Source organism: Aspergillus aculeatinus (assembly GCF_003184765.1).
Source record: "Aspergillus aculeatinus CBS 121060 unplaced genomic scaffold BO66scaffold_34, whole genome shotgun sequence".
NCBI classification, from domain to species: Eukaryota; Fungi; Ascomycota; class Eurotiomycetes; order Eurotiales; family Aspergillaceae; genus Aspergillus; species Aspergillus aculeatinus.
Genome location: NW_020291503.1, coordinates 116,221 through 140,101, shown reverse-complemented (window position 1 = coordinate 140,101; position 23,881 = coordinate 116,221). Strand labels below are relative to the sequence as shown.

General features: G+C 53.5%; 10 protein-coding genes across 10 annotated transcripts; 5 read left to right on the top strand and 5 right to left on the bottom strand.

The window, feature by feature from the left end:
- Positions 1-325: 325 nt before the first annotated feature.
- Positions 326-2,992, top strand: BO66DRAFT_455123 (polysaccharide lyase family 26 protein; the record flags this gene model as incomplete). Its single annotated transcript, XM_025652062.1, has 2 exons — positions 326-565; positions 608-2,992. The coding sequence occupies 2 exons, from the start codon at positions 326-328 to the stop codon at positions 2,924-2,926; spliced, it is 2,559 nt and encodes an 852-aa protein (XP_025502296.1). The 3' UTR covers positions 2,927-2,992.
- On the bottom strand, positions 2,728-5,224 carry BO66DRAFT_472678 (alpha/beta-hydrolase; the record flags this gene model as incomplete). Its single annotated transcript, XM_025652971.1, has 2 exons — positions 2,728-3,343; positions 4,352-5,224. The coding sequence occupies 2 exons, from the start codon at positions 5,222-5,224 to the stop codon at positions 3,059-3,061; spliced, it is 1,158 nt and encodes a 385-aa protein (XP_025502295.1). The 3' UTR covers positions 2,728-3,058.
- An 859-nt stretch (positions 5,225-6,083) lies between these two features.
- On the bottom strand, positions 6,084-7,682 carry BO66DRAFT_125975 (aminotransferase class I/II-fold pyridoxal phosphate-dependent enzyme). The gene is made up of 3 exons (XM_025641948.1): positions 6,719-7,682; positions 6,521-6,663; positions 6,084-6,470 (listed from the first exon to the last, which is right to left on the bottom strand). The coding sequence occupies exons 1-3, from the start codon at positions 7,482-7,484 to the stop codon at positions 6,096-6,098; spliced, it is 1,284 nt and encodes a 427-aa protein (XP_025502294.1). The 5' UTR covers positions 7,485-7,682; the 3' UTR covers positions 6,084-6,095.
- Positions 7,683-8,393: 711 nt separating this feature from the next.
- BO66DRAFT_126011 (acetyl-CoA synthetase-like protein) lies at positions 8,394-11,828 on the top strand. The gene has a single exon (XM_025641949.1). It carries the CDS (start codon positions 8,702-8,704, stop codon positions 11,723-11,725), a length of 3,024 nt encoding a protein of 1,007 aa, XP_025502293.1. The 5' UTR covers positions 8,394-8,701; the 3' UTR covers positions 11,726-11,828.
- Positions 11,829-12,219: 391 nt separating this feature from the next.
- On the bottom strand, positions 12,220-13,904 carry BO66DRAFT_125971 (glycosyltransferase family 69 protein). Its single transcript, XM_025641947.1, has 3 exons — positions 13,044-13,904; positions 12,756-12,981; positions 12,220-12,707 (listed from the first exon to the last, which is right to left on the bottom strand). Exons 1-3 carry the CDS (start codon positions 13,641-13,643, stop codon positions 12,292-12,294), a joined length of 1,242 nt encoding a protein of 413 aa, XP_025502292.1. The 5' UTR covers positions 13,644-13,904; the 3' UTR covers positions 12,220-12,291.
- A 949-nt stretch (positions 13,905-14,853) lies between these two features.
- BO66DRAFT_429905 (flavonol reductase) lies at positions 14,854-15,996 on the top strand (the record flags this gene model as incomplete). Its single annotated transcript, XM_025650489.1, has 2 exons — positions 14,854-15,262; positions 15,324-15,996. 2 exons carry the CDS (start codon positions 14,854-14,856, stop codon positions 15,869-15,871), a joined length of 957 nt encoding a protein of 318 aa, XP_025502291.1. The 3' UTR covers positions 15,872-15,996.
- Positions 15,997-16,706: 710 nt separating this feature from the next.
- Positions 16,707-18,259, top strand: BO66DRAFT_455113 (phosphoesterase superfamily protein; the record flags this gene model as incomplete). The annotated part of the gene is made up of 2 exons (XM_025652061.1): positions 16,707-17,406; positions 17,459-18,259. The coding sequence occupies exons 1-2, from the start codon at positions 16,843-16,845 to the stop codon at positions 18,257-18,259; spliced, it is 1,365 nt and encodes a 454-aa protein (XP_025502290.1). The 5' UTR covers positions 16,707-16,842.
- A 190-nt stretch (positions 18,260-18,449) lies between these two features.
- BO66DRAFT_412758 (tautomerase family protein) lies at positions 18,450-18,941 on the bottom strand (the record flags this gene model as incomplete). The annotated part of the gene is made up of 1 exon (XM_025649369.1): positions 18,450-18,941. One exon carries the CDS (start codon positions 18,939-18,941, stop codon positions 18,450-18,452), a length of 492 nt encoding a protein of 163 aa, XP_025502289.1.
- A 428-nt stretch (positions 18,942-19,369) lies between these two features.
- On the top strand, positions 19,370-20,506 carry BO66DRAFT_455107 (dihydroflavonal-4-reductase; the record flags this gene model as incomplete). The annotated part of the gene is made up of 2 exons (XM_025652060.1): positions 19,370-19,833; positions 19,926-20,506. The coding sequence occupies exons 1-2, from the start codon at positions 19,401-19,403 to the stop codon at positions 20,504-20,506; spliced, it is 1,014 nt and encodes a 337-aa protein (XP_025502288.1). The 5' UTR covers positions 19,370-19,400.
- A 1,789-nt stretch (positions 20,507-22,295) lies between these two features.
- BO66DRAFT_377393 (uncharacterized protein) lies at positions 22,296-23,688 on the bottom strand. Its single transcript, XM_025645750.1, has 3 exons — positions 22,959-23,688; positions 22,633-22,900; positions 22,296-22,577 (listed from the first exon to the last, which is right to left on the bottom strand). The coding sequence occupies exons 1-3, from the start codon at positions 23,201-23,203 to the stop codon at positions 22,371-22,373; spliced, it is 720 nt and encodes a 239-aa protein (XP_025502287.1). The 5' UTR covers positions 23,204-23,688; the 3' UTR covers positions 22,296-22,370.
- Positions 23,689-23,881: the final 193 nt, after the last annotated feature.

Below are 23,881 nucleotides of genomic sequence, written 5' to 3'. Positions count from 1 at the left end.
CTGGAACGAATCAGCGCATAGAAGATATGGGTCTGACGAAATGATGGCCAAGCTTATTCTTGTCGATGTGAATTTCATGTTTGGCGCTTCTTTGAATCTGTGCTGCATCATGTCTGGTGTTCGTTCTGCAGCCATGCAACAAAAGGTCACGGGTTGGTTTTCCCAACCTAACCCAGTGGGCACCTCCATTTTCCCCATCTCCAATTATTTAAACTGCTTGTCACCTCTCCATTCCTGCTTTGCTTTTCACTTCCCGATTCCTACCTCGTTTCAATTGACGATCCGTTATTCCACAGTATTGCGTGCCCCGCACCAAAAGCACGCCATGCCCACACCGAATCTCCGATGGCTAACCAGCGATAACCCGGACGCTCTATCCACGGGACTCTCATTCACCATGCCATGGCCTAAAGGCCGTTACCAGCGAAACCAGACCTTCTCAATCGAGACAGACGGCAAAAGCTATCCCCTCGATAGCCGCGAGTTGGCATACTGGGCGGACGGGTCTCTGAAATGGACGGCGCATTCCATCAGTGGCCATGTCGGGTATAGCAGCGGGTACACCGTGAAGGCTGCGACCGAGCAGGAGATAAAACCTCGAATACAGGCTGAGACAGCGCCTGGATATATTCTTATCTCCACGAAGATTGGACTGAGTGTGCGATTCCTGACTCAAAGTTCTACGACATTATTTGAGAACATTTCCCTGGATGGACAACAAGTGTGCTCCGCCGCTACTGTCGTCGCGTCGATTAACAAAGAAGAATATGCACCAGTCATACACAAGAGTGCTATTGAAAACCTCACTTGGGCGAGAGCAGTTGTCAAAGCCTCCGGAACTGTTGTACATGAGGGAAGGGAGCATCTACCATTCGACGTGCGAGTATATATCTACTCCGATGCGCAGCCGCTCAAAGTCGTCTTCTCATTCATCCATGACCTCGACCCTGAGGAACCGTTGACCTCACTCGGTCTCAAATTCTCGGTACCGTTTCGCAATATCCAACACTACAACCGCCACATTCGCTTCCTAGGTCCCACAGGAGGGGTTCTGAGGGAAGAAGTGCAAGGCCTATCAGGCTTGTGGCATGGCACTAGCGTGCAGGATCGTATCGACCAGACTGCCGGAAAGGCCGTGACCCTTAAAGATGCCCCGTGGCTGTCTTATGTTCCGTCCTGGAACGACTATACCCTCAGTCAGCTATCCCCTGACGGTTTTATGCTAAAGAAGCGAACGAAACAAGGCTGTTCATGGGTGAAGGTGACAGGAGGGAGCAGATATTCTGGCACTGCATACATTGGCTCGGCGCAGCGCGGCGGCCTGGCAGTGGGTATGACTGGTTTCTGGGAGCAGTACCCCACCCAAATCGATCTCGGCAATTTGACCACCGACAGAGCATCGATAACGATATGGATATACTCACCTGCTGCAGAACCGTTGGATACCCGTCCTTATCACGACGGACTAGGTCTGGACACCTACGAGAAACAGCTCAAAGCCCTCAAGGCTACATACGAGGACTACGAGCCCGGCTTCGGTACGGCCAACGGAATCGGCCGAACGGCAGTCTTCTTCCTCCGACCATACAGCAACGGGACCCCATCCGACAACGACCTAAGCGCATTTTCGGCTCTGGTCCGTAACCCCCCTCGCTTGCTCCCCACCCCAGAGACCATATACAATGCTGGCGTGTTTCACGGCACATGGGCCCCGGACACTCGCCTCCTTGGCATTAGCCCCAGAGCCACTGAGCTGAATATTGAACACAACCTTAATACCCTATTCACTCACTACCAGCGCCAGGTCGAGCAACACCGCTGGTACGGCTTCTGGGACTACGGCGACGTGCAGCACACGTACGACCCGCACCGACACGCGTGGCGCTACGATGTCGGGGGGTTTGCCTGGGACAACAGCGAGCTGTCCACAGACCTATGGCTGTGGCTGTATTTCCTGCATTCCGGGCGAGCGGACGTCTTTCGACTGGCCGAGGCCATGACCCGCCATACGAGCGAAGTGGACGTGTACCATTCCGGCCGCTTCAAGGGTTTCGGAACGCGTCATGGAGTGCAGCATTTCAGCGACAGCTGCAAACAGCTCCGGATCTCCAACGTGCTGTATCGACGGTTCTACTACTATTTGACCGGGGACGAACGAATGGGAGATCTGATCGCTGAGCTTCAGGACTGCCAGCATGCGCTGCTGGGACTCGACGCCCATCGGAAAGTTCAGCAGCACGGTGCCATTCCGGAAGGGTTTGCACTGACGGACATCTGTCTTGACGGGGGCGCATTAGCAGCATCGTGGCTTACCGCATGGGAAAGACGGGAGCCGGGATGGACGGAGCGTAGAGATCGGCTGCTGGCAATGCTTGAGGGCATCGCGGGCCTAGAATATGGAATCGCTACAAAGGCAATTCTACTCGACACAAGGACGGGAGAAGTGCGCGCATGCCCGCCTCCCACGCGACCGTATGCCATCTCGCACTTGTCGATGCTATTCGGCTTCCCGGAACTGGTATCGGAGCTCGTCAACTACGCTGAAAGTGAACATCCGGCGACCGTGGATGCGTTCCTGAAGGCTTACCTGACATATTGTCGGTCTTACAACGGCGGAGCGGATGTTCAGCGCGGGGAGTACGGCTTCGAGTTCCCTGCTACAGCCACATGGCGACAGAGCCACTCTACGCTGACTGCTTTCGCGGCGAGACGCGCTGATGACGCTGAATTATCTCGCATAGCTTGGCGACAGTTCTTCGAGACGGACGGGTATACCAAAGACCACCAATGGACCGTGACGCCGACAGCGGCGCCAACCTATTTTTCCGAGGGAGAGGAGGCGCCCTGGATTACGACGAACGAGGCAGCACGGTACGGAGTAACGGCTATATTTAACCTTGCGAACATTCGCAAGTACCTCGACTAGCCGCTGTCTTCTCCATAAGTCTAGCTGTCCATCACTAGGCCCCCGTATCGTATCAAGTTCTTGAGCAACACCAGAACTACAGGCTCATAACATCTTTGCAGGTTCACCATCAAGCCGTGGTCATAAAAGTTCTCAATCATCATGCGCCTTGGCCCTCGCAAACACCGCCCCAAAAATGGTCGCACAGATGAACAGCATCACAAAAACAATCGCAACCATCCCACAACATTGTAGCTGATTCTGTCTCTGCTCTCGTCGGGCGATGATTCTCTCGCAGGCCTCACAGTGCTCATGGGGCGTGGTAATCACCGAGGTGACGAGAGGAATAGGGGATGTCGCGTCGGTGTCTCCGTGGTGGTGGGAGGGCGAGGGCTGTGACTCCAGGTCATCCTGGTCTGCTTGTGCGACTTCCGAGTACTGTGGGGTAGGAGTTGGTGAAGTCAGCTTGGCAGGGGCGATGGCGCAGTGGGGGCTTACTTCTTGGTAGGGCGGGGCTGCCTCGTAGGGTTGTTTTGGAGCCATTCCAGGACTTGGTGGGGTGCTTGAAATTGTTGAAAATAATACGGAGTACTCCGGTACAGATACTCGCTTACAATGTCTAGAAAGCGATGATCATATACGATGGCAGATGTCTATTCTTATGTAGGAATCATGCGGCCTGGGTCGCAACATGGAGAGTGAGATTGCACAGCCTCATCAGGCTACCATCACGTGGTTGGTTGGCAGGAGTTGGAGCTACGTCAGGAATCTTATCACTGGTCTTAAGCTGGCTTGGCCAACGGTCAGGCACTTGTGGCTATTTGACTTTCCCAGATGAGCCCCTACGCTTGGTGCAACCGCCTGACACGCCGACAGCCATTTAGCCACAAACCACGTGACACATACATATATGTAAGAGACATACTCTGCACCAGCCACACTCTAGCCAAATATAAGCCTGATCAGCACCGGCCGGTATCGCCACACTGCGACAGAGTCAATCACCATCGCCAACTTCCCTAGTCCATAACATTGAGAACCAGATGCATTGACATCAAAAAGCATCCAGTAGTCTGTGTCAACACTTGGAGGCAAAGCATTACTACAATGTATCTTTTGTCGGGAACATAGCATAAAATTGCTTTCATCCACCAGCAGTCTACATTCAGCTCTATCATAACTCTATATCCAGCCCTCTAAATCTATATCCACTCTACACTCCAATCTATATACAACAAAATAAAAACCACGTCCCCATCACAGCTCAACCAACTCCAAGACAACCCCATGACCCTACCCCAGAATCCCACCCCTAACCAACCACCCCCTGGCCTCCTCCCAAATCTCCTCCCTAACCCTGACCCTCCTCGACCTCCTCCCCTTCGGTTGCCCATGCGTAAACCCATGCCTACACCCTCTGGCCATAGTCCACTTATACCCACCGACCTCAAACGCCTCCTCCTTATCCCGCCTGCCCTCCAACCCGGCCAACCGATGAATCATCTCCTGGGCCTCGAGCCTCAACAAATCAAACTCCGCCGCAACCATATACACCCTTTCGGGCAGATCCTCGGCGGCCGCATACCACGGACTGAGCCGGGGGTCCCTCCGATCCTGGCCGGGACAGACATACCCCCAGTCGATCCACCAGCCGGCGTCGCCCAGATGGTCGCGCCAGTAGTCGCGGTACGGGCGGGCGCGCATCTTGTCCGGCGGGGAGTGGCTGAAGTCGACGATGGGGTAGTAGCAGATGGCGGCGCGGAGGGCGCGCCGCAGGGAGGGGAGCTGGGCGACGGCGAGCGCGAGGCTGGCGCCCGCGCTGAAGCCGCCGATCACCACGCGGGCGGGATCGATGGGCAGGGCGGCGGGGTCCGCCGCCAGCAGGTCGAGGATCTGCGCCTCCACGTCGTGGATGGCGGTCGGGAACGGGTGCAGCGGGATCTTGCGGTAGTCCAGGCTGAGGACGAGCATGCCCGTGCGCTTGCTCCAGGAGGCGCAGAAGGGGTCGTCGAAGCGCGCCGTGTGGACGGCGAAGCCCCCGCCGTGCAGGTTGATATAGGTTGGGAGGAGGGTCGGTTGGCCCGGCGTGTAGGTGGGCGGGTAGAAGATGCGGGTTTGTAGGGTCGGGCGCGATGGGAGGTGCAGGGTTAGGGTTGGGTGGGTGCTGGGCGGGGGCGGGTGGATGAGGTCCTTGTAGATTGCGTGTATGGTCGCGATGAGTTTGAGGCCCCAGAGCCAGAGGAAGCAGTAGATGCGGTGGTGGAGGGGGAGGAGGACTTTGGGGAGGGGCTCCACCTCCGCTCGTTTTGTTGTTGTCATGGCGAATTGTCTGATCCGGGACGGTTGCCTGTAGGATTAGCTGGGAACCGAAGACGGTGCTGGGGTGATTCAAGCTTTTAGGGGCCGGAGGTAGGCATGCTGATTCTGGAGTGGGGATGCCCTAGTCGCTCTGGGTCGGATAGGCTGGTGGAGAGCGCGCTTTGCAAAACTTCATTCGACTGATTTGGATTGGTCGGCGCATGTGGGTTTCAGCTCAATTGTATCGGCACCTCAACATTTCATGTGATAATTTTAGGCAGAATTCTCTGGAAGAGGCCCCTGAAAAGTGCAGTGGAGAATTTTGTTTGTTTTGCTGCACGAAAGACCCACTTGGGCAAAAGAGGGGCTCCACTTCGTCTCTGCCATTGAAGTGACAGGCCGGAAGCAATTGCATGGTGTAGATCTTAGGGGTGCCGATATTGCCTGTAGGGCTGATATTTTGTCCTGAAAGACGATCAATGTGGTCGTCGCTTGGTAGAGATTCCAAAGTTCAGCCATGGTGTACTGTAACAAAGGGTCATGCTCAAGGGATGTCAGTGCTGAGTCAACCGACTCCACAGGAGCACACTGATCTGGTCCACCACCACGCGGCAACTCTTATACCATGTTTATTTATATAAGAGTTTACACATTCAAGTAATACCGTATTTATGCAAACAATACATTTACTATGCGATCTATTTCCAAAATATAATGAATGATATAAGTGGTTTGGCAGAAAGGTCTCTTACCAGCTAGCAAACAGTGCAGGAATGACATACCGTATATTGAAACAATACAAACCAGAAAGACAAGAATCAGACAAAGCACAACCAATAGAACCACCCACACCTATTGACAATACCTAGTATTCAAGAACAAAGGCAAAAAGCTACAACTTCGCCCCCCTCCCCTTCTTCTTAACCCTAGCACCGGCCCACTCCATAAACACCCCGACCACTCGTTCAATCTGCTCCTTGGTGTTATCCGCATGCACCGTGAGCCGGACGCGTCCCAGCTGCTTCGGCACAATCGGATAATGCACCGAGTCCACCCAATACCCGTTCCCCCGGATATGGTCCGCGAGCTCATTCTCCTCGCCGCCCGGGGTGATCAAGGCAAAGATGGGTGTCTCAAACGGACCCGACCCCCAGTTCTCGGACCCGGGAATCTGAATGATACCCTGCTTGCTGACTTCGGCCCATTGCTTGTGTTGAGTCACCATGCGCTCGAAGTAGCGCGTGTTCTGCTGCAAACGACGGCGTCGCTGCACTTCTTAGTGCTGATGGTAGAGATAGCCGCGGGGATAAGACTCACCTGCTCGCCCTCCTCGCTTGCGACCAACTCATAGCCCGCGCGCACAGCCGCCACAGTGACGAACGATGGCGCGGTCGAGAACACGATATTGCGGGCATAGTTGATCATAGACATACGCATGGTCTCCGAGCAAAGAACAACAGCTATCAACAACCAGTCAGTGAAATTCTCAAAGTGATCAACCAAAAGGGAGCTTACCCCCCGTCGACCCCAACCCCTTGCCGCAAGTATGCACCCGGATCCCGATCTCCTTCTCCAATCCATAATGACACACCAGCCCGGATCCGTCCCGTCCAATCAGCCCGTTCGAATGCGCCTCATCCATGGCATACACCACATTGCCCTGTGGGAGCACCTCTTGGGAAATGCGCAGCATCTCCTGGATGGGCACCACGTCACCGTCCATGCTATAGAACGACTCGACGGCCACAAAGACCACGCTCTTGCCGCCCTTGACCCCCTTTTGCTTATCGCGAAGGTCCTCGAGCACGCGCCGGAATTCTTTGAGGTCGTTGTGCGCGAACGACCGGGTCTGCGCGCGACCGCGTCGCATCCCGTCGTGAATGCTGGCGTGGATGTATTCGTCATGCACGACCACGTCATCGGGACGCGGGACGGTCGACCACAGGGCGACGTTGGCGTCGAAGCCGGAATTGAAGAAGAGGCCCGCCTCGGCCTTGTGGAAGCGGGCCAGGTCTCGCTCGATGTCGTCCAGGTAGTGGGTTGTGCCCTCGAAGATGCGCGTCGAGGTGCTGCCCACAATAAAGTTGGGGTGCGCGTCCAGTTGCTCCAGGAAGCCCTTGGTCAGCGCCCGCGAGGTCGCGATGGATAGGGTGTCGTTGGACCCGAAGTCGACCAATTGGTTGACCAAACCGGGCGTCGGAGGCTGCATAAGGCGCTTCTGGCGCTCACGCTGCTCCAACTGGGTTTGGAGCTTGGAAATGAGGACCTTTTCGCCGGACATGTTCTCAGGTATTCAGGTGGGAAGTGATGTTTTCACTGTTCACGGTGAGTGATTCTGTGTTGGTGGTTTCTTCTATAGTCCACCATGAGATCGAGTGGGTTTATATGGTTTTGCCGCCAGTAGAGGACCCCACCCCTCGCCTACTCTAACCCGGCTAGTGGTCGGCATCGAAAACTGAAGTTTCTGTGTTGCAAGTACACATCCATTGAGTATGATTGAAGTCATCTACCTCTTTTGACCAGAACCACAATAGACCCTGGTGGCGAGGATTGGCGGGAAGTTGCGTCAAGATAAGGTTGACAGATTGTCGAGAAGCTGCAGAGTTTGGTCAACCGACGAATCATGTCTAGTCATCTTCAAAATCTTGTTTCTTCAAAGTTCTTCACAGCCTGAAAACTAGTGTTGATTGTGGAATGACATCAGCCTACATGCGAATGTCTGTGCCACGCCCCCTTGCTGATTGTAAGGAGCCGTTACCACCTTCCCCCTGTTTGTGTTCTCGCCCGTGCAGAGTGTGGTTCGAAAGCGCCAATCTGAGTCATGTGAGCGATTTCTTATTCTGGACTTCTCGGTAAGGGTGATTGGGGAAGAGATAGTCATTCATCGGATACTGCCCCCGCGCGCGCCCCCAGGAGGTTTCTCAGCAGGTCACCTGCGGTGTAGCGTCACGACTAACTGAAGCGACCGCTATTTGCGGTAAAACAGCTATGAGTCCCGACAGGCTGGTTTGACACCCTGTTGATAGCACCTTCGGTGCAATTGGCCATCCAGTCGAGTTCGCCCTGCAGTAGGGAAAGCAGGTTGTCAGATGTCATTGTTTATAGTCTGCCTTAAGGTTCATGCTCGTGAACATTTCTGGCATTGAGTGACGTCTCCTGTCTTCGAGTGTGGCCCTCCAGGCTTCGATTGCCAGAGAGCTGAAAATTAGACGCCGAGATAGCAAGTTCTCCGTAGGGTCACATACGTCATTGTATGGAAGCGTGCTGCGTCGATCTGAAGGGGATCGTGGAGAGTGACCTTTGGTATGGGGACAGACCAGGCTCAAGGATATAAAGCCGTGTCAAGCGCGGTCGAAAGTGAGGAAGAAGCACAATCACCGACGAAGAACTCTTCAAAGGATATTAGCATTTGCACAAGACTATAACAACCCCGAACAATCAAAACAACCATACTTTTACTACAATATCACTTGATCTTGAGCCACCAGCACAACCATCATGGAGAGAAATATTTATGACCACGCTCAGGAGAATCCGGATGCTGTCGCCGTTGAAGATGCACAGGCATCCCTGACCTATGCCGAGCTGCTCGGAGAAGCAGGTCATCTGTCGTGCGAGCTGGGAGACCTTGACCCCGACGAGCCTGTGGGTATTGTGCTGGGCCCTGGCATCAACCAGGTTGTTGCTCAGCTGGCGGTGCGCTTGGCTGGGGGGACATGTGTCCCACTGGAGCCATCAATCCCAGAACAGCGCATCAAGGACCTTTTGGAAGAAATTGAGGTCAAAACGATCCTGATTGAAGAGGATTCTTCGCTGAATTGGCCCGACCGAAAGCTCATTCAATTCCCAAAAGTGACCGGCGGAAGAACACTGGATGAGAAGCTCCCCAAAGGGTTCAAGGACCCGTCTAAACGCAGCCACATTCTCTTCACGTCTGGATCGACTGGAAAGCCCAAACCGGTTCAGATCCAAGCCGAGGCCATCCTGCATCTTGCCAACAAAACACCAACGACCCCCTTGCTGAAGAGCGACCGTGTTGCCGAGTTCAACAACCCGGGATTTGACTTGAGCTTGTATGAGATCTGGGTGACCTTGATTTCAGGTGCCACTGTGGTCGCTATCCCGCGCGACTCGGCCATCAGCGCGGGTGCATTAGCTGAAACAGTCTCAAAACACCGGCTAACCGTGATGATCATCACCACTGCCCTATTTACTATCACTAGTACTCAGGACCCGACAGCATTTTCGTCCCTGCGACATGTCATTACCGCAGGGGATGTGGCAAATGTGCGTGCCATGAAAGATGTGCTGCAAAAGGGCGCTCCTGAGCATCTCTGGAATGCCTATGGGCCAACAGAGTGTGCGACCCTGGCTACTATGCAGGAAGTCACACTTGAAGAAACTGGCAGAGACCGCATTGGTATCGGTAAGGCGGTGGGGGATTTGGAGCTCGTCTTACTTGACGAAGATCAACAGCCCGTGCATGAGAGCGGCAAGCAAGGGGAAATCCACCTTGGCGGACCACAACTGACGCCCGGATACTTGAACCGAAAAGAGCATAACGAAGAGCGATTTGTGGATATGAGCAGAGAGGACTTGGGCCTTGGCGAAGGCACAGTGCGTCTGTACAAGACTGGAGACTTGGCCGAGTGGCGCGAGAACAGCGATTGCCTGGATTTCATTGGCCGGGACGACTCCCAGGTTAAGCATGAAGGCTTCCGGGTTGAGCTTGGCGAAATTGAGCGAGCGCTCATGTCGCACGATGCGGTTCACTCAGCAGTTCTGATTCATCAGCCACCTTTGACAGAGGGAGAAGGCCATGCTTTGGTTGCCTTTGTGTCGGCTAAAGATGTGGACGAGGAATCGCTCATGGACTACGCTCGAGAGCGTCTCCCACATTACATGGTTCCCAACGCAATTGAGTTCTTGAGCGATTTTCCACTGACACCTAATGGCAAAGTGGATCGTAAGGCTCTGACTCAGCAGCGACTTGACGCCTTGCAGGAGAAGCAAAAGGAAGGCAAGACAGAGAGCACAGTGCCCAACGGTGAAGGGCCACATGACAAAGCAGGAAAACTTCGGAGACTCTGGACAAACCTATTACATCTGTCCGAAGAGGTGTCTGATGATGACGACTTCATCTCTCTAGGTGCCAGTTCACTTCAGGCTGCCTCGTTGATTAGCCAGATACGCCAGGAATTTGACGTTCAGGTTTCGATGCACGATCTCCACGGCCACTCTCAATTCAAGCAGATGCTAGATTTGATCCAGCCTAGCGAGCCTCGACACAACAAAGCACCTGACGATACTCGGGTATGGAAGCAAGATGTGCTTCTTGTTGACGACATTGACATGGTGCCTCAATGGGAGGCCGAGGGCGAGGGTCGTGTGTTCATCACCGGTGTGACCGGGTTTGTGGGCGCCCACCTTCTGTCTAACTTGATGCAACGACCAGGAGTGAAGCAGATTGCATGCCTCGCGCGTAGCAGGAAAGACATAAGTGCCTGGGCTCGGGTTCAGCAAGCTCTTGAGCGATACGACGTGTGGCCTGACAAGCTTGAATACACGCAGAAGATTCTCGTGCTTGAAGGTGACCTCACTGATTGGCATCTAGGCCTCGGACAGGAGAAGTTCACATGGCTTTCAAACTGGGCATCAGTGGTCTTCCACCTTGGAGCCAAAGTCAACTTTTGCGAGTCGTACCGAGAGCACCGCACGACAAACGTCGTTGGCACCAGAAACATCCTCCACCTCGCCGCCGCAGGTCGTCGTAAGAGCTTTCATTACGTATCCAGTATTGATGTGTGGGGGCCAACTGGGAACATCCTGGGAACAGAAGAGATCTACGAGGACGATCCCCTTCAGCCACACATTCAGGGCCTTCGGTATGACCTGGGTTATGCGCAGAGCCAGTGGACAGCGGAGGCGATGGTGCGCCGGATGAGGGACCGTGGCTTGCCGGTGGCCATCTACCGGCCAGGTTTTGTTGTTGGCCACAGCCAGACAGGAGCCATGAATCCGGATGATTTCGTGGCCCGCCTATTGATAGGCTCTATCAAGGTCGGTGCCTTTCCCCGAGTGGTCGATCAACGTCTGGAGTACGTGACAGTCGACTACGTGGTTGACGCGATGATGGCCATTGCGACCCGCAATGAGAATTTGGGACGCTCGTACAGCCTGCTGTCATCGGATGTCAGCAAATCTGTCACGGTCGAACAAACCTGCGACGTGCTCAAGGAGGCAGGCTATCCCCTCGAACTACTCGATTTTGAACAGTGGGTTGAAAGGGTGACCCACAGCGATGCAGACGGATTATTGACGCCGTTGATGCCATTGTTCCAGGAGCGGGTGTTGGGGCATTTAACGCGATGGGAAGCTAGCCAGTACAGTCCGGTCTATCGGTGCGACAACGCACTTAAGGCTCTCAGTGACAATCCAGAGATCAAGTTTCGACCATTTGACGCGCACTTGTTGAAGAAATTTATTTCTTTCTGGGACAGGAAGGGGTTTCATCATGTTTGAAGCGATCGGTTTCCGCGCATTTGAAATTTTATTGAGGCGATGTTTTTGTTGGACTTCGTGTTAAACTTAATATAGCTTTGAGCTTGAAATTCAATTGGATTGAACCACAGGTCTCATCTTGCCTCCTCAGTGGGGCACGAACTGGTTGATTGTGATTCGGTTGAATAGACAAGATCCGATTGAGGGCTTGGATTAAAGGTTTGGGAATGTCTGCGCTGTCCACCAACCTACACTGTCTTTTCAAGCCCCTAATATGCAACGAAATGAACGGGACGGGACAAGTCACGCATTCGTGGACTGGTCTAAATCAAAATTGGGCATTGACTAAAACCAGCTGTCTTCTTCAAGACATAGCCGACCAATCCTTTGGGGGATTTTTCTTAATTAAGAACTTGGTGAGCCGAGATGCAGCCGATCATTGAGTCTCTGTGGTAAGGGCGTGGCTATTGCCGAGAGGCGCAAATTCGAGCTCACACAACATACCAAGCCCATCTTCTTCACAATAGCTTGTGGTTGGATGGGATTGCAAATGATTGCTCAACTGAAGTGGAACACATGCTGCAAACTCAGACATGCGCCCAACCGTTGGCGACCAGAACTTGCATTTCATTGATCAAGCAAAAATCACCGCTTTCTCGCTGCTGAGGATGATCCTTCTCCCACTTTGCGACATGACTGCGAACAACTTGCATCTTGAAATAGGAAGAGGTTGTCCAGCGTCGAATCCGATTCTCCCAGAGAGCCACGGCAAGATTTTGCAAGGACAACCATGCCCGAGTCGGATGCACCGCAGCATACGCTTCTGGATTGTACCCGACGCGGACCTGGGGATTAAGGTAGACTCCGTGGAGTTGTGACAAAGGGTTGTCAGCGTGGATGAGACAACACTCTGAGCCTTCAAGGTGAGATAGCGAGAGGGAGTCAGGGACAGCACGGAATCGTAGTGGTGAAGAGGACACGAAAGGCGTGGCGGGCATTACCACTAAGAGAGTCAGTCTGGTACAACACCAGGCGCAGATGTATCACCTACCCATCCCATTCCAGCAGCTTCTGACTGGAACTGGCTCCATGCTGATGAGTGCTCTACGCGAATTGCCAGAGCGGAAGTATGGCCAGGTCTGCATGACGTGTTCATCGCCCTGGGAATCACGCAGAGCGAAGGTATCGTAATATAGAGGGGGTTTGGAGAAGTCCAGGGAGCAAGCAGCCCCGTAGACCCCGTCATTGGTATTTAGCAAGGTCGCTACATCGTCGACCTAAAACTTCACCCATAAGTCACACACTCGTCGGTTGCTGCAAGCGTTGGAGTAGGCCATACCGTAAACACGACATCATTCAGGAAAAGCACTTTGTCAAAAGTGATCCCTTGTCGCGCCAAGTCTTCCAATGGTTGTAAAGTCCAGTTGCGTAGCCGAGCCAAATATGGAATGCGTCGAAGCTCTGTCCGTCCCCGCGGGGTCTTAATCCAGCCATCACGCCCGGGCGGAGCGGAGATTTCATCCTGATGTGTTGTGTGGGACAGAGTGATGTTGCGTCGCACACCAAGTCGATCTAGTCTTGTATCCAGCTCGCGCAGAGCTCCCTTGCTGTCATCCCAGCTACCACTTTCCAACACGCTCACAAAGACGTTCTCAGAGCCAAGGGTCCGGACCAAGTCAACGACGGCGTCATTCCAATGGCTTCGGAGGATGCGCTCGTTATTCCAATGAGTACTGGCGATGAAGATACGATCGGAGGGTAGTGGGGGGGGAGGGCGAGCGTTCACGAGAGCGACATGGTGGTGAATCGAGAGGACCTGGAGCATTGTCCAAATCACTAAGCCGAGGCCCACGAGGAGGGCGACGCGTCGGCGGAACCCATATCGGCGGCGGGGAACCCAGCGGGGACCGGCCTTAGAGGAGGCAAGCGGGGAGATCATGGGGACATTCTTTCCTCGCGAGATGACAGTCAAGAGAAGATCAAGTGGTGACAGTAAAAGGATGCGTCATTGAGGTTTCATCTGCGTTTGATTCATCGGTCTGTCAGACCGATAGCCGGTGTTGACCCAGGGACGCCAGGAGCGAACGAAGACTCGGGATCAAAAATAGAAACCAGGGGGGGAATCCGCCTTTCGCGCTAATCCTATTTTTGACATCCTAGGATTTGCGACCGGAGCCTTGGCAGCCATGTGGATCAGGCATCAACCCCTCAACATAACATTTTTGCCACAGAAGTGGTCTCGCCATGTCTAAATACTTCCACTTGGCCTCTGGTTCTGTTTTTAACACTTCTTCACCGCCTTCGGGTATTCTGCCGCTGCGGCATCTGCTGCAGCCATTCTACTGTCGCCGGCTTCAGACTACTCGAACCCAGCACTACAAATCCCGAAGGGAAGGCCAAAGGGCCCCCCGCTCATTCTTGTAAGTCTGATAATGCTTTATGCTGCTCTTGAAGCTAATCAAGACTATTTATTATATCTGGAACCTCCTTACTAAGTCCAAAAAAAACTACATCTAGTTTGTTGCGAGGCCTCATGTCAAGATTAATGTACATATTCGCGCGGATTTACCGGGAATCTGTTGAGGTTCACCGGCGTCAAAGATTCGTTGCCATAATTCCAGATAGATGCATAACTAAGACGCTTCTCTTATATAAATCATGCAAATCTTCGAAAATGTAATTGAGAGGCTTGTTAATGACAATCCTCTCACGCTTGCCACTTGAATATACTAGAGTAATAATGATCGAGACCGGGGCAGCCATCAATGACGTCAGGGATTCAAGAGCTAGCTCAATCACCTCTATCGAATCTTCAGACATGCCTGACCAACCGCGGCAGCATCCTCGTTAAGGCTCGTATAGTATTTGGCTGCAACTCGTAAAATGCTATCGATGAGCGGAGCTAGAATACCTTTAACTCTTGCTTGGAGCCAATCAAATCAGATGTACCGGAAGCCGAGGTACTGATCACTAATCCCTCTCAGATCTTGTCTACTGGTATACAAAGAAACTCGCCCGTCCATTTGTCAGCCCTGGAGGTATCGTTGTGGTATATCAGGCTCGTAGACCGGCAATGGGAAGTAGTTGCTTCAGACTTATCTACATCGATTCAATTCAATTCACTTCAATTCCTTGCCTCGTCTTAGAAAATGTCTCTTGTTCTGATCACCGGTGCTACCGGTTTCATCGGCTCCCAGGTGGTCTGGGATGTACTGAAAGCTGGCTATCGCGTGCGCTTGGTCGTCCGTCGTGCCGAGCAGGCGACCAAGCTCGAGCGGATTTATGACCGCTATGCAAAGGAGTTGGAGTTTGCTGTCGTTCCCGACTTGACAATTGATGGATGCTTCGACGAGCCACTACAGGGAGCGGATTATGCTTTGCACCTGGCCTCTCCATTGCCTGGTGCCGGGGATGATCTCCTAAGCCCTGCTGTACGAGGAACTGTTTCGATCCTGCATTCCGCGCTCAAGGTGCCAAGCATCAAGAAAGTTGTCGTGACTGCCTCGGCGTTGTCAATCATTCCGTTGGGGCCAACTAGAGATGGATTGATTGTGAAAGGTATGGCTCTCTTCCGATGAGATGTCTCGAGCACTAGTCCCACTGACACGTTTTGTGGTAGAAACGACGGATGTTGAAGATGTCGACCCAGCCCAGGTTGCTTCGTGGAACCCATTGGATCAGTATCACGCCAGCAAGATCGCGTCTTACAAAGCGACGCTGGACTTTGTGCGTGACCAACATCCCAAATTTGATGTGGTTACTCTGCATCCGGTCTTTGTCTTCGGCCACAATCACGCACAGGAATCAGCCGATCAGCTGGGCGGCACTTGTGGCATGCTGTACCAGGCAATCACAACGGGGAAGCTATTCGCTACTCAGTACCGGGGTGTTCATGTTCACGACGTTTCTGCTGCGCATGTAAAGGTTTTGGATAGCTCTGTACAGGGACTGCAGTCATTTTTGTTGGCCGCACCACCGAGATCATGGGCAGATGTTGAGGCTTTTGTTCGTCAACATTATCCCGATCTGCCCATCGGTATCCAGGCCCAAGAAGGACCAAGCTATGTGCTCGACACATCAAAGGCCGAGAGAGAGCTGGGGTTGACATGGAAGGGAATGGAAGAACAAGTGAGAGATGTGATCGACCAGCAGTTGGCTTTTAAATAAGCGTCCGTCTTGGTGCACGTTTCATAATTGGCGAGAAAGATGTATGCGAGTGAGGAAAGCGACTTTAGAGAAGTGGATCTTTAATGATTATCAATGTAATTTTTGTTCCTGAGGTTCCTTCAAAAGTGTGTAACCCGTAAATGTTGAGATTGTTGCGCTGTCCACAATATTGAGTGCAGTGCGGGGTAACCTACCAATTATTTAGACAGATTACTCAGCCGAGGTAAGTTAAGTTACATTCCTTGCAAGATGACAACAATTCTCCTGTATCGGAGCCACACAGCTCTAGAATCTCCAAGAATACTTAACCCACATCACATATTTGGTGGGAGACAGCAACGGACAAATCCAAAATTGAGAGGCTGCATGGTGGTATTTGACGTGAAAAAGATTGGTTTGACGCGACCCCACTATAGTGTCACATCGGCCATTTCCCGCCGGCTCTTTCTCCACATCCACGCAGACTTGCCCTTTTGATTCAAGCTTCTCTTCTGCATTTCTTGAACATTATCTTGGCATCTTGATGTAGTCCATTTGTTAGCAACATGCATCCAGCCGGGATTGCTCCAACCGGCCAATACGCATTCTTGGGAGGCCCACGGGCTTGCCGATCTCCTGCATCGAAAAGGCAGGGATCTCCAGGGACAACGGCCGGAGTCTCTACTTTCCATTCTCGTGGTCATCAGCAATTCTCCCATTGGTGTCAGGACCGTCTGTCAACGGGGTTGACACTCTCCAGACACCCGGATTTTGTCCGTTCTGCGCGATGCAGGTGAGTACGATAGTCCGTCGGAGGATGCAGGTGCAATGAGGCCTTCTCCATCCATGCATTCCAGGCAGGCACGTGGGAGAATCATGGAGGGACAGCTGCGATTCCTCAACCCGCGACGGGTTGCCTTCGAGGATAAATAGCAAGACATATTCCTTCATGTTGATCATACTGTCACTGTCACCATTAGACATTAGATATCATGCATTTTAGTGCCCTTGTCGGCCTTCTGGCCTTTGCGGCTGCTGCCTCGGCCCTGCCCGGTGCCTCCTCACGGCACGCCCACTCGCACTCATCCATCAGCAACCTCAAAGACAAGGTTAAGAATGTCGTGGTGCTGGTGATGGAGAACCGCTCAGTCGATAACCTTCTTGGTGGACAGACGATCAAGGGACTCGAGAACCCCATCAACAACGGCCCCTTCTGCAACCCTTACAACGTGAGCAACCCAGCCGAGGGCACTGTTTGCAGCGCGGCGTGGGACTATGACTCGGTCACCGACGACCCTGACCACGCGGTGTACGGCAACAACATCGAGTTCTACGGGACGTTTACGCCGGACAATGAGGCGATCGCATCGGGCGCATTGACTCCTAGCCAACAGGGCTTTGTGCACGAGCAATTGCGGATATACGGTGGCAAAGCCAACCGCACCCAGCTGTCCACCCAGGTTATGAACTACTACACCGAGGACCAGGTGCCAGTTCTCACCCAGCTAGTGCAGAACTATGTTGTTTTCAATCACTGGCACTCCGATATCCCAGGTGTAAGTCATCCAATGCGGCATACCCAATACAGCAATGCTAACTCACGTGCAGCCTACCGATCCGAACCGGGCGGCTTTGACCTCGGGAACCTCCTACGGCCACGGGAGCAATGACGATGCTTTCACCGTACACGCTTTCCCTCAGCGATCCATCTTCCAGCAGCTGAGCGAGACAAATCACACCTGGATCAACTACTATGATACCGCGGGCGGCACGGGTCCGGATGCCGAGTTCTACGACTGGACCTACACTGCCAACCGCACCAATCAGGTCCAGCCCTTGGAGCAGTTCTATACGGACGCAGCGGCGGGTGATCTCGCCGAGTTCACGTACCTGAACCCATCCTGCTGCGGCGTGGGCACCAATTCGATGCACCCCAGCGGACTCATCTCAGATGGAGAGAAGCTGATCAAGAAGGTCTACGAGGCCCTGCGCAATGGCCCACAGTGGTCAGACACGTTGTTCATCCTTAGCTTCGACGAGACCGGTGGCTTCCACGACCATGTGCCTCCTCCTCTGGCTCCTGCGCCAGACAACCTGACCTACACCGCTACCACTCCTAGCGGCGAGGAATACACCTTCCCCTTCAACCGCCTGGGCGGCCGTATTCCGACCTTGTTGATCTCCCCGTGGGTGGGCAAGGGCTACGTCGAGCAGAAGGGTACAGACGTTGAGGGCGAAACAGTGTCGTACTCCGCCTCGTCGATCCTGCGCACTCTCGGCTATCTCTGGGACTTCGAGCCCTTCACCCCTCGTGTCGAGTATGCGCCTTCCTTCGATCATCTGATTCAGTGGCGGGCTCGCAATGACACTCCTGCCACCTTGCCCGAGCCGGTGCCTTTCCGCAAGTGATTAGACGACGTACAGGGGAACGATTACGATAAACCATGACTGCATGACTGAGACTTGATCATCGATAGAGACACTAAAATAAACCATTGCACTCTTTCATCCACGGAATAATCCATAGCATACCATAAACTCCTCCTATTAGAACCTAACCACATCCATCAACCCCAAGAAAACCAAGCCCTGACACCAACTAAAGCGCTGCCTTCCCGCCCGCGTTCCCCTCTCCCCCCTCGGCAAACGCCCCCTCATACTCCACCGCCCGGTTCTCCCTCGCCCACATCTTCTCCTCTTCACTCCGGTACGGAGGGGGAATCATCCCGTTGATCTTCCACAGCCGCCGCTCCGTCTCCTCCACGTGGTACTCCAGATCAAACCCTCTATCCAGCACATGCTCCTTGAAGACCTTGTCAAGCCAATTGGTCGTGCGACGATACGCGGCGTCGCTGTCCAGCTGCACTACCGCGATATGCGTGACGACCGCCCGTACAAAGGGCCGCTCGGCGTTGGTAGCCACTCGACCTCCCACGAAGACATCCCCCGGGTTGAGTTCGTGGAATTGGATGACCACGTAAAAGGCGGGCAGGCCAATGGCGGTGTATCGCTGTGTGATGTCGGTCGCGAAGCTGGATTTCGCTTCCGGGGTGAATGTCCCGGGGGGAGAATAGATCTGCCAAAGAGGCATTTTTGTAGTCGATGCTGGCTGGATCCTGAAAGTGGGTGGTTTGGCTCAATTTGGGTTCTTTGAGTATAGATGGGGTGATGAACTAGTTCGGTTGGAGGATGCAATCTGGCGGGGGGATCGATAAGCTGCTCACTGTTATGTGAGATGGGGTCTTTTATCTGATGGAGGTTTCCGTGGCTGACGACTCTTGAGTTTAATGTTGGTATTCAAACTGATATGTAAGATTAGTGATCGACACCGATCAATGCGGTTGGGGATGTGGTGATTGGCGCGGACTTAGTGATTAGTGAACCAGTCCGTCGGGGTCACCCCGTCTCAGCGGGATGATTAGTGAACTGATGTAAATAGATCGCACAAAGACTTCAGTTGACTTCATCACCACAAACATGGTGATATTTAATACCTCTCATTAGCTACACTAGCCGACTCAAAACTCATCATCATCAATCTTCTATCAAAATGACCGCCCCCCTGGTCTTCATCACCGGCGCGACCGGCTTCATCGGCTCCCAGGTCGTCCTCGCGACCCTGCAGGCGGGATACCGGGTGCGCCTGTCCATCCGCCACGCCTCCCAGGAGGCCCCGCTGCGCGCCCGCTACCCCGACTTCAGCCCCCAGCAGATCGAGACCTGCATCATCCCCGACATCACCCCGCGCGACGCCTTCACGCCCGCCCTCGATGGCGTCGACCACATCTTCCACCTGGCCTCGCCCATGCCCGGCCGCGGGTCCGACCTGCAGGCCGACTACATCGACCCGGCCGTCAAGGGCACCGAGTCGATCCTGTACTCCGCGTTAGCGTTCCCACAGATCCAGAAAGTGGTGGTGATGTCTTCCGTTCTGGCGTTAACACCCCTGAATGCCCTCCGCGAGAAGGAGGTTTACGTGACGGGTATGTCCGTGCCTTTCCCCACCCCCAGATACCTATCCTCCCCCCTCCCATCCTGTTCTATGCTAGAAGAAAGCAAAAGCTAACAAAAGCAGACAACACCCACGAGACCATCGCAATCGACCTCCCCGACCCAGTCCCCGAAGGCTTCTCAGGCCACGGCCTGAAATACAGCGCCTCCAAGGTCGCCGCCCACGACGCGACCCGCCGCTTCCTGGCCACCCAACACCCGACATTCACGCTGATCACCTTCCACCCGACCTTCGTGCTGGGCGAGAGTCTCATCCAGACGACCCCGAAGGAGATCGGGGGCATGAATGCGTTCTTCTGGAACACGCTGCAGGCCGAGAGGCCCGGGATGGCGAACGCGTGGGTCGACGTGCGGGACGTGGCGGCGGCGCACGTGCGGGCGCTGCAGCGGGAGGTGGCCCCGGGCACGGAGGTGCTGCTGTCGGCGCCGACGCCGGGGTCGTGGGAGCGGGTGGCCGAGCTGGTGCGCAGGCAGTATCCCGAGGTGGGGTGTCGGTTGCAGGGGCCGTTTGAGCGGGGGTGGACGGTGGATACGCGGACGGCGGAGCGGGTGCTGGGGATGGAGTGGCGGGGCCAGGATGAGATTGTGGAGGCGGTGTTGGGGCAGCAGCTGGCGTTGAGGGGGGCAGCTTCCGCTGCGTTGTAGGTGTTGCCCACTGACTGGGTTTGGGGATCGTGGTCTGGTGTTTGAATCGGTGTATACAATGATGATTATGTGCTTTTATATTGTAATCTAGGGGCGGGCACTGCTTTTACAGATTGAATGTATGACAGAAAGTATCATGAGTTAAGAGTCTATACTCAAATGCTATTATTGTGGAAACCAAATTCCTTATCACCCCTGGCCCCAGACTTTCTCTTCCCCCCCCTCCCACCGAGTTCGCATCACCCACTATACATTTCACTGCGACGGTGTGAAGTCAGACGGGGCCTATTTCCATCATTAGCTTCACGGACTCGGAATCTGCCAGAGAGTCAGTCACCTTAGTGCTAGCTCCGCCTGTCCGATGAGGATAGTGGAACCTCTTGTCCGGGGTTATAGTTTGATGTCATTTCGCGCCCAGATTTGACTAGTCGTGGACCTGCGCGCGTTGTTTCTTGGTTGCGGGAACTGGACCGCTTCTTGAGGAGAAAAGGGAGCAAGAGACACATGATGTCAAAGGGTAGGTCGGATGATCGATGTCGTTGTACTCGGATCGGGTGAAGTATATGATTAAGGCAGAATTTGGACCAGTGGAGGTGCTTGTGAAGAGAGGATTGCCGTCTAGGCAAAAGAATGGGGAGGTTGTTCTGCTGATGGATTAATCGTGTAATTGTAGCCCCTGGATAGACACTTATATATTCGAATGATCAGTCTATAGACCCCTCGTATATCACAGTCATTACTCCTATATTGTTGTTCCCTGACTGATTACCGATTGGGGTAATCAAGGCGATACCGAAGGGGCCGGCACTCTGATTGGCTGGTGGGCGCCAGTACAGCGAAGTGCCCGTGTTGTCAGCCTCATCGCAACAACTGTGGGGTCTGTGCTGACACCCAAGCCGTGGAAGCTGAAGCTTAGTCTCAGGTAGTCCCGGCAAGCAGATTGAACGTTTCAGCCTGGAGGCCGGCCAGCCCGTCTGTTGGGGCGCAGCGCTCGCGCCCTTCTGCAGTCAGCGGGCCCCGGCCCAACTCGCCGCTTGCCCAATCCGGTAACCTTCTCGGTGGTCGGACGGACGATCCGCGACCACGTGGAGTGGAAATTTGGATTGTGCGTACAGACCGATATCTTCAATGAATTATTTCACAAGGAAGTGACGGGCGGTTGGGGAAGGGATTACACTCTCAGGGTGGTAGGGTACCTGCTCATCGTCATAGTGTGCCTTGCTGCAGCAAGCCTTGTTGACAGTGCGAAACTTCCGTCTGTCACTCCCAGACAAGCGTCTACAGTCGTAAATCATACTCGTGAAGCGCTATCAGGTAGCTTCGCAACTCGAGGAAGGCTTGTTCCAGGGTGCCCAATGGTGATCCATGATATGCATCTGTCGCCAAACAAGTGGTTTGATTGGCTTCTGAAAGTAGTCACATGACTGGAGCTTTTCTGATGGAAGAGTGTTGAGAGCCTGAAGATTCAGGCTGTAGATCTATACATGCAAACTTGCTCTTCGAATTGTGTATATGATTGACTCAAAGATGCTTAGAATGTACTTGAGAGCCATTATAGAAGGCACACGGATGTTCTTAAAAAGGTACGTGAGCAGGCTATTGGAAAAGGTATTCGAAAAAGTGTAAACAAGGGCACTGGGCTCACTAGGGGCTTCAAGAACAATTTTGACCAGCGGGAGTCACCCGCAAGATAAATCCTCGTTGGGTTAAGACAGGAGTGAATTAGATTAACTGGGTTTGATAACATGCAAGTCTATAAAATCAATATGGTACATTATCGACAAAAGATCAGACGCATGCCGCAGACAAGCAAGTGAATCAGAGAAAAAATAATACTATCTTTGGTCACGGAAGCGTTGCATGTTCAACCTTTCCTGACGTTTCTCGTCTGCACGCCTACAAGCACCATCGAGAAGACTGTAAACGCTTCTGGCAAAAAGACCAAAAGCACCCGCACTGCCAAGCTTCCAGTGCTGGAGCTGAGGTCTTTCCGCTGCGTGCACACCGCGATCAACTGATATATAGCCCGAATTCCCACGAAGAACAGCGCCAGAAAAGAGCCTTGTAGGAGCTAACACCCGCCATGCATTAGTAAGGAATCCACCTAAGCGAGAAGAGCTACACACCGTAGTACCAGCATGAAACGAGAAGGCATCCTTCCGTCGCTGCGATGGCAAGAGCAGGAAACACGCCCAGATCACCTCCAACCCCCATACCAACACCATCAATCCGGTGCCCGTCTTCCAGTGGTCGAGACTGTCCGGCTTAGGATGGCCTTCATAGATGTTCAAGGCACCCACAATGGCAAGCGCAAGAGCTGTTGCCATCAACCCTGTGGCCAGAATGACCACCGCCCAGCCGACCCATTGTCTTCCGGGGTTGCGGTAGGCTCGTCTGTTTCGAGAGACTGTGAGCTCATGACTGATCTGTGGATAAGATGAGGAATGCTCACGCTTCATGGAGGAGGCCATCGATTGCTAGGATGAGCGGCGAAATGCCCACACCCACGATGATATTCGCGGCGAGGCTCTGGCTATCGTGTACTCCTATCGCACCTCCCACGATACGAGCGATGCAGAAGACACTCAGATAGTACCATGCCAGAAGTCCACCTGAGCGACGCGTCCAGACAATGTAAAAGACCAAAGGCAAGAGCAACAGGTAAAGGACCAGATCGGCTACAAAGATGGCGTTCATCGTGCTTGACAACGAAATAGATTCGTGGAGAATGTGCTGCAAAGGAAGGTCTGGCTCGAAGTCTGGGCTATAATCGATTGTGATCAGAGGTGGTATTTAAATTCGACGGCCAGCAGCTTTATCATCTCCAGAAACGACTCACTTGAGGCAGCCCGCTGAAGTATCAGCCCCTTGTCATCACTCGCAACTACCGTGTCAGGAATACATTGCGGGGGCTTCATCTGCACTCAGGGCTGTGTGGCTTGGACACCTGAAAGCTCGCTACCATTTCATCATCGTGCAGGTGTTTTGCTGGCTACAAAGCTTGATCAGCCACAATTTGGTTCGCCAGCAAAGTGTAAATCACAGCCTCGTTCATCTCAGGACCTCCGTAGATGTGATTGGTCAGAATTAGTTCATGGGACTTGACAAGGGCTCAGAAGTTTAAGGGTATGGTAGAGAGAAATCAGCACGATGGCTGCCTAGCCAAAGTCGGCGTGTCCGGTCAGTGTACGGAGTAGAATGTAGACTACAATCAAGCCCGTTGTTTACAAGGCTGAGTGCAAGAGTGGAAGGGCGCGCCCACTTGCAATCCAAGAAAAGCTTAGCGTTCGTCGTGTCCCAAAGTCAGCACTAGTCCTAATTCGGAAACCACTTCGATATCTCCTAATTTGGAAGGAGCGCTGACTGCCCGCGGCC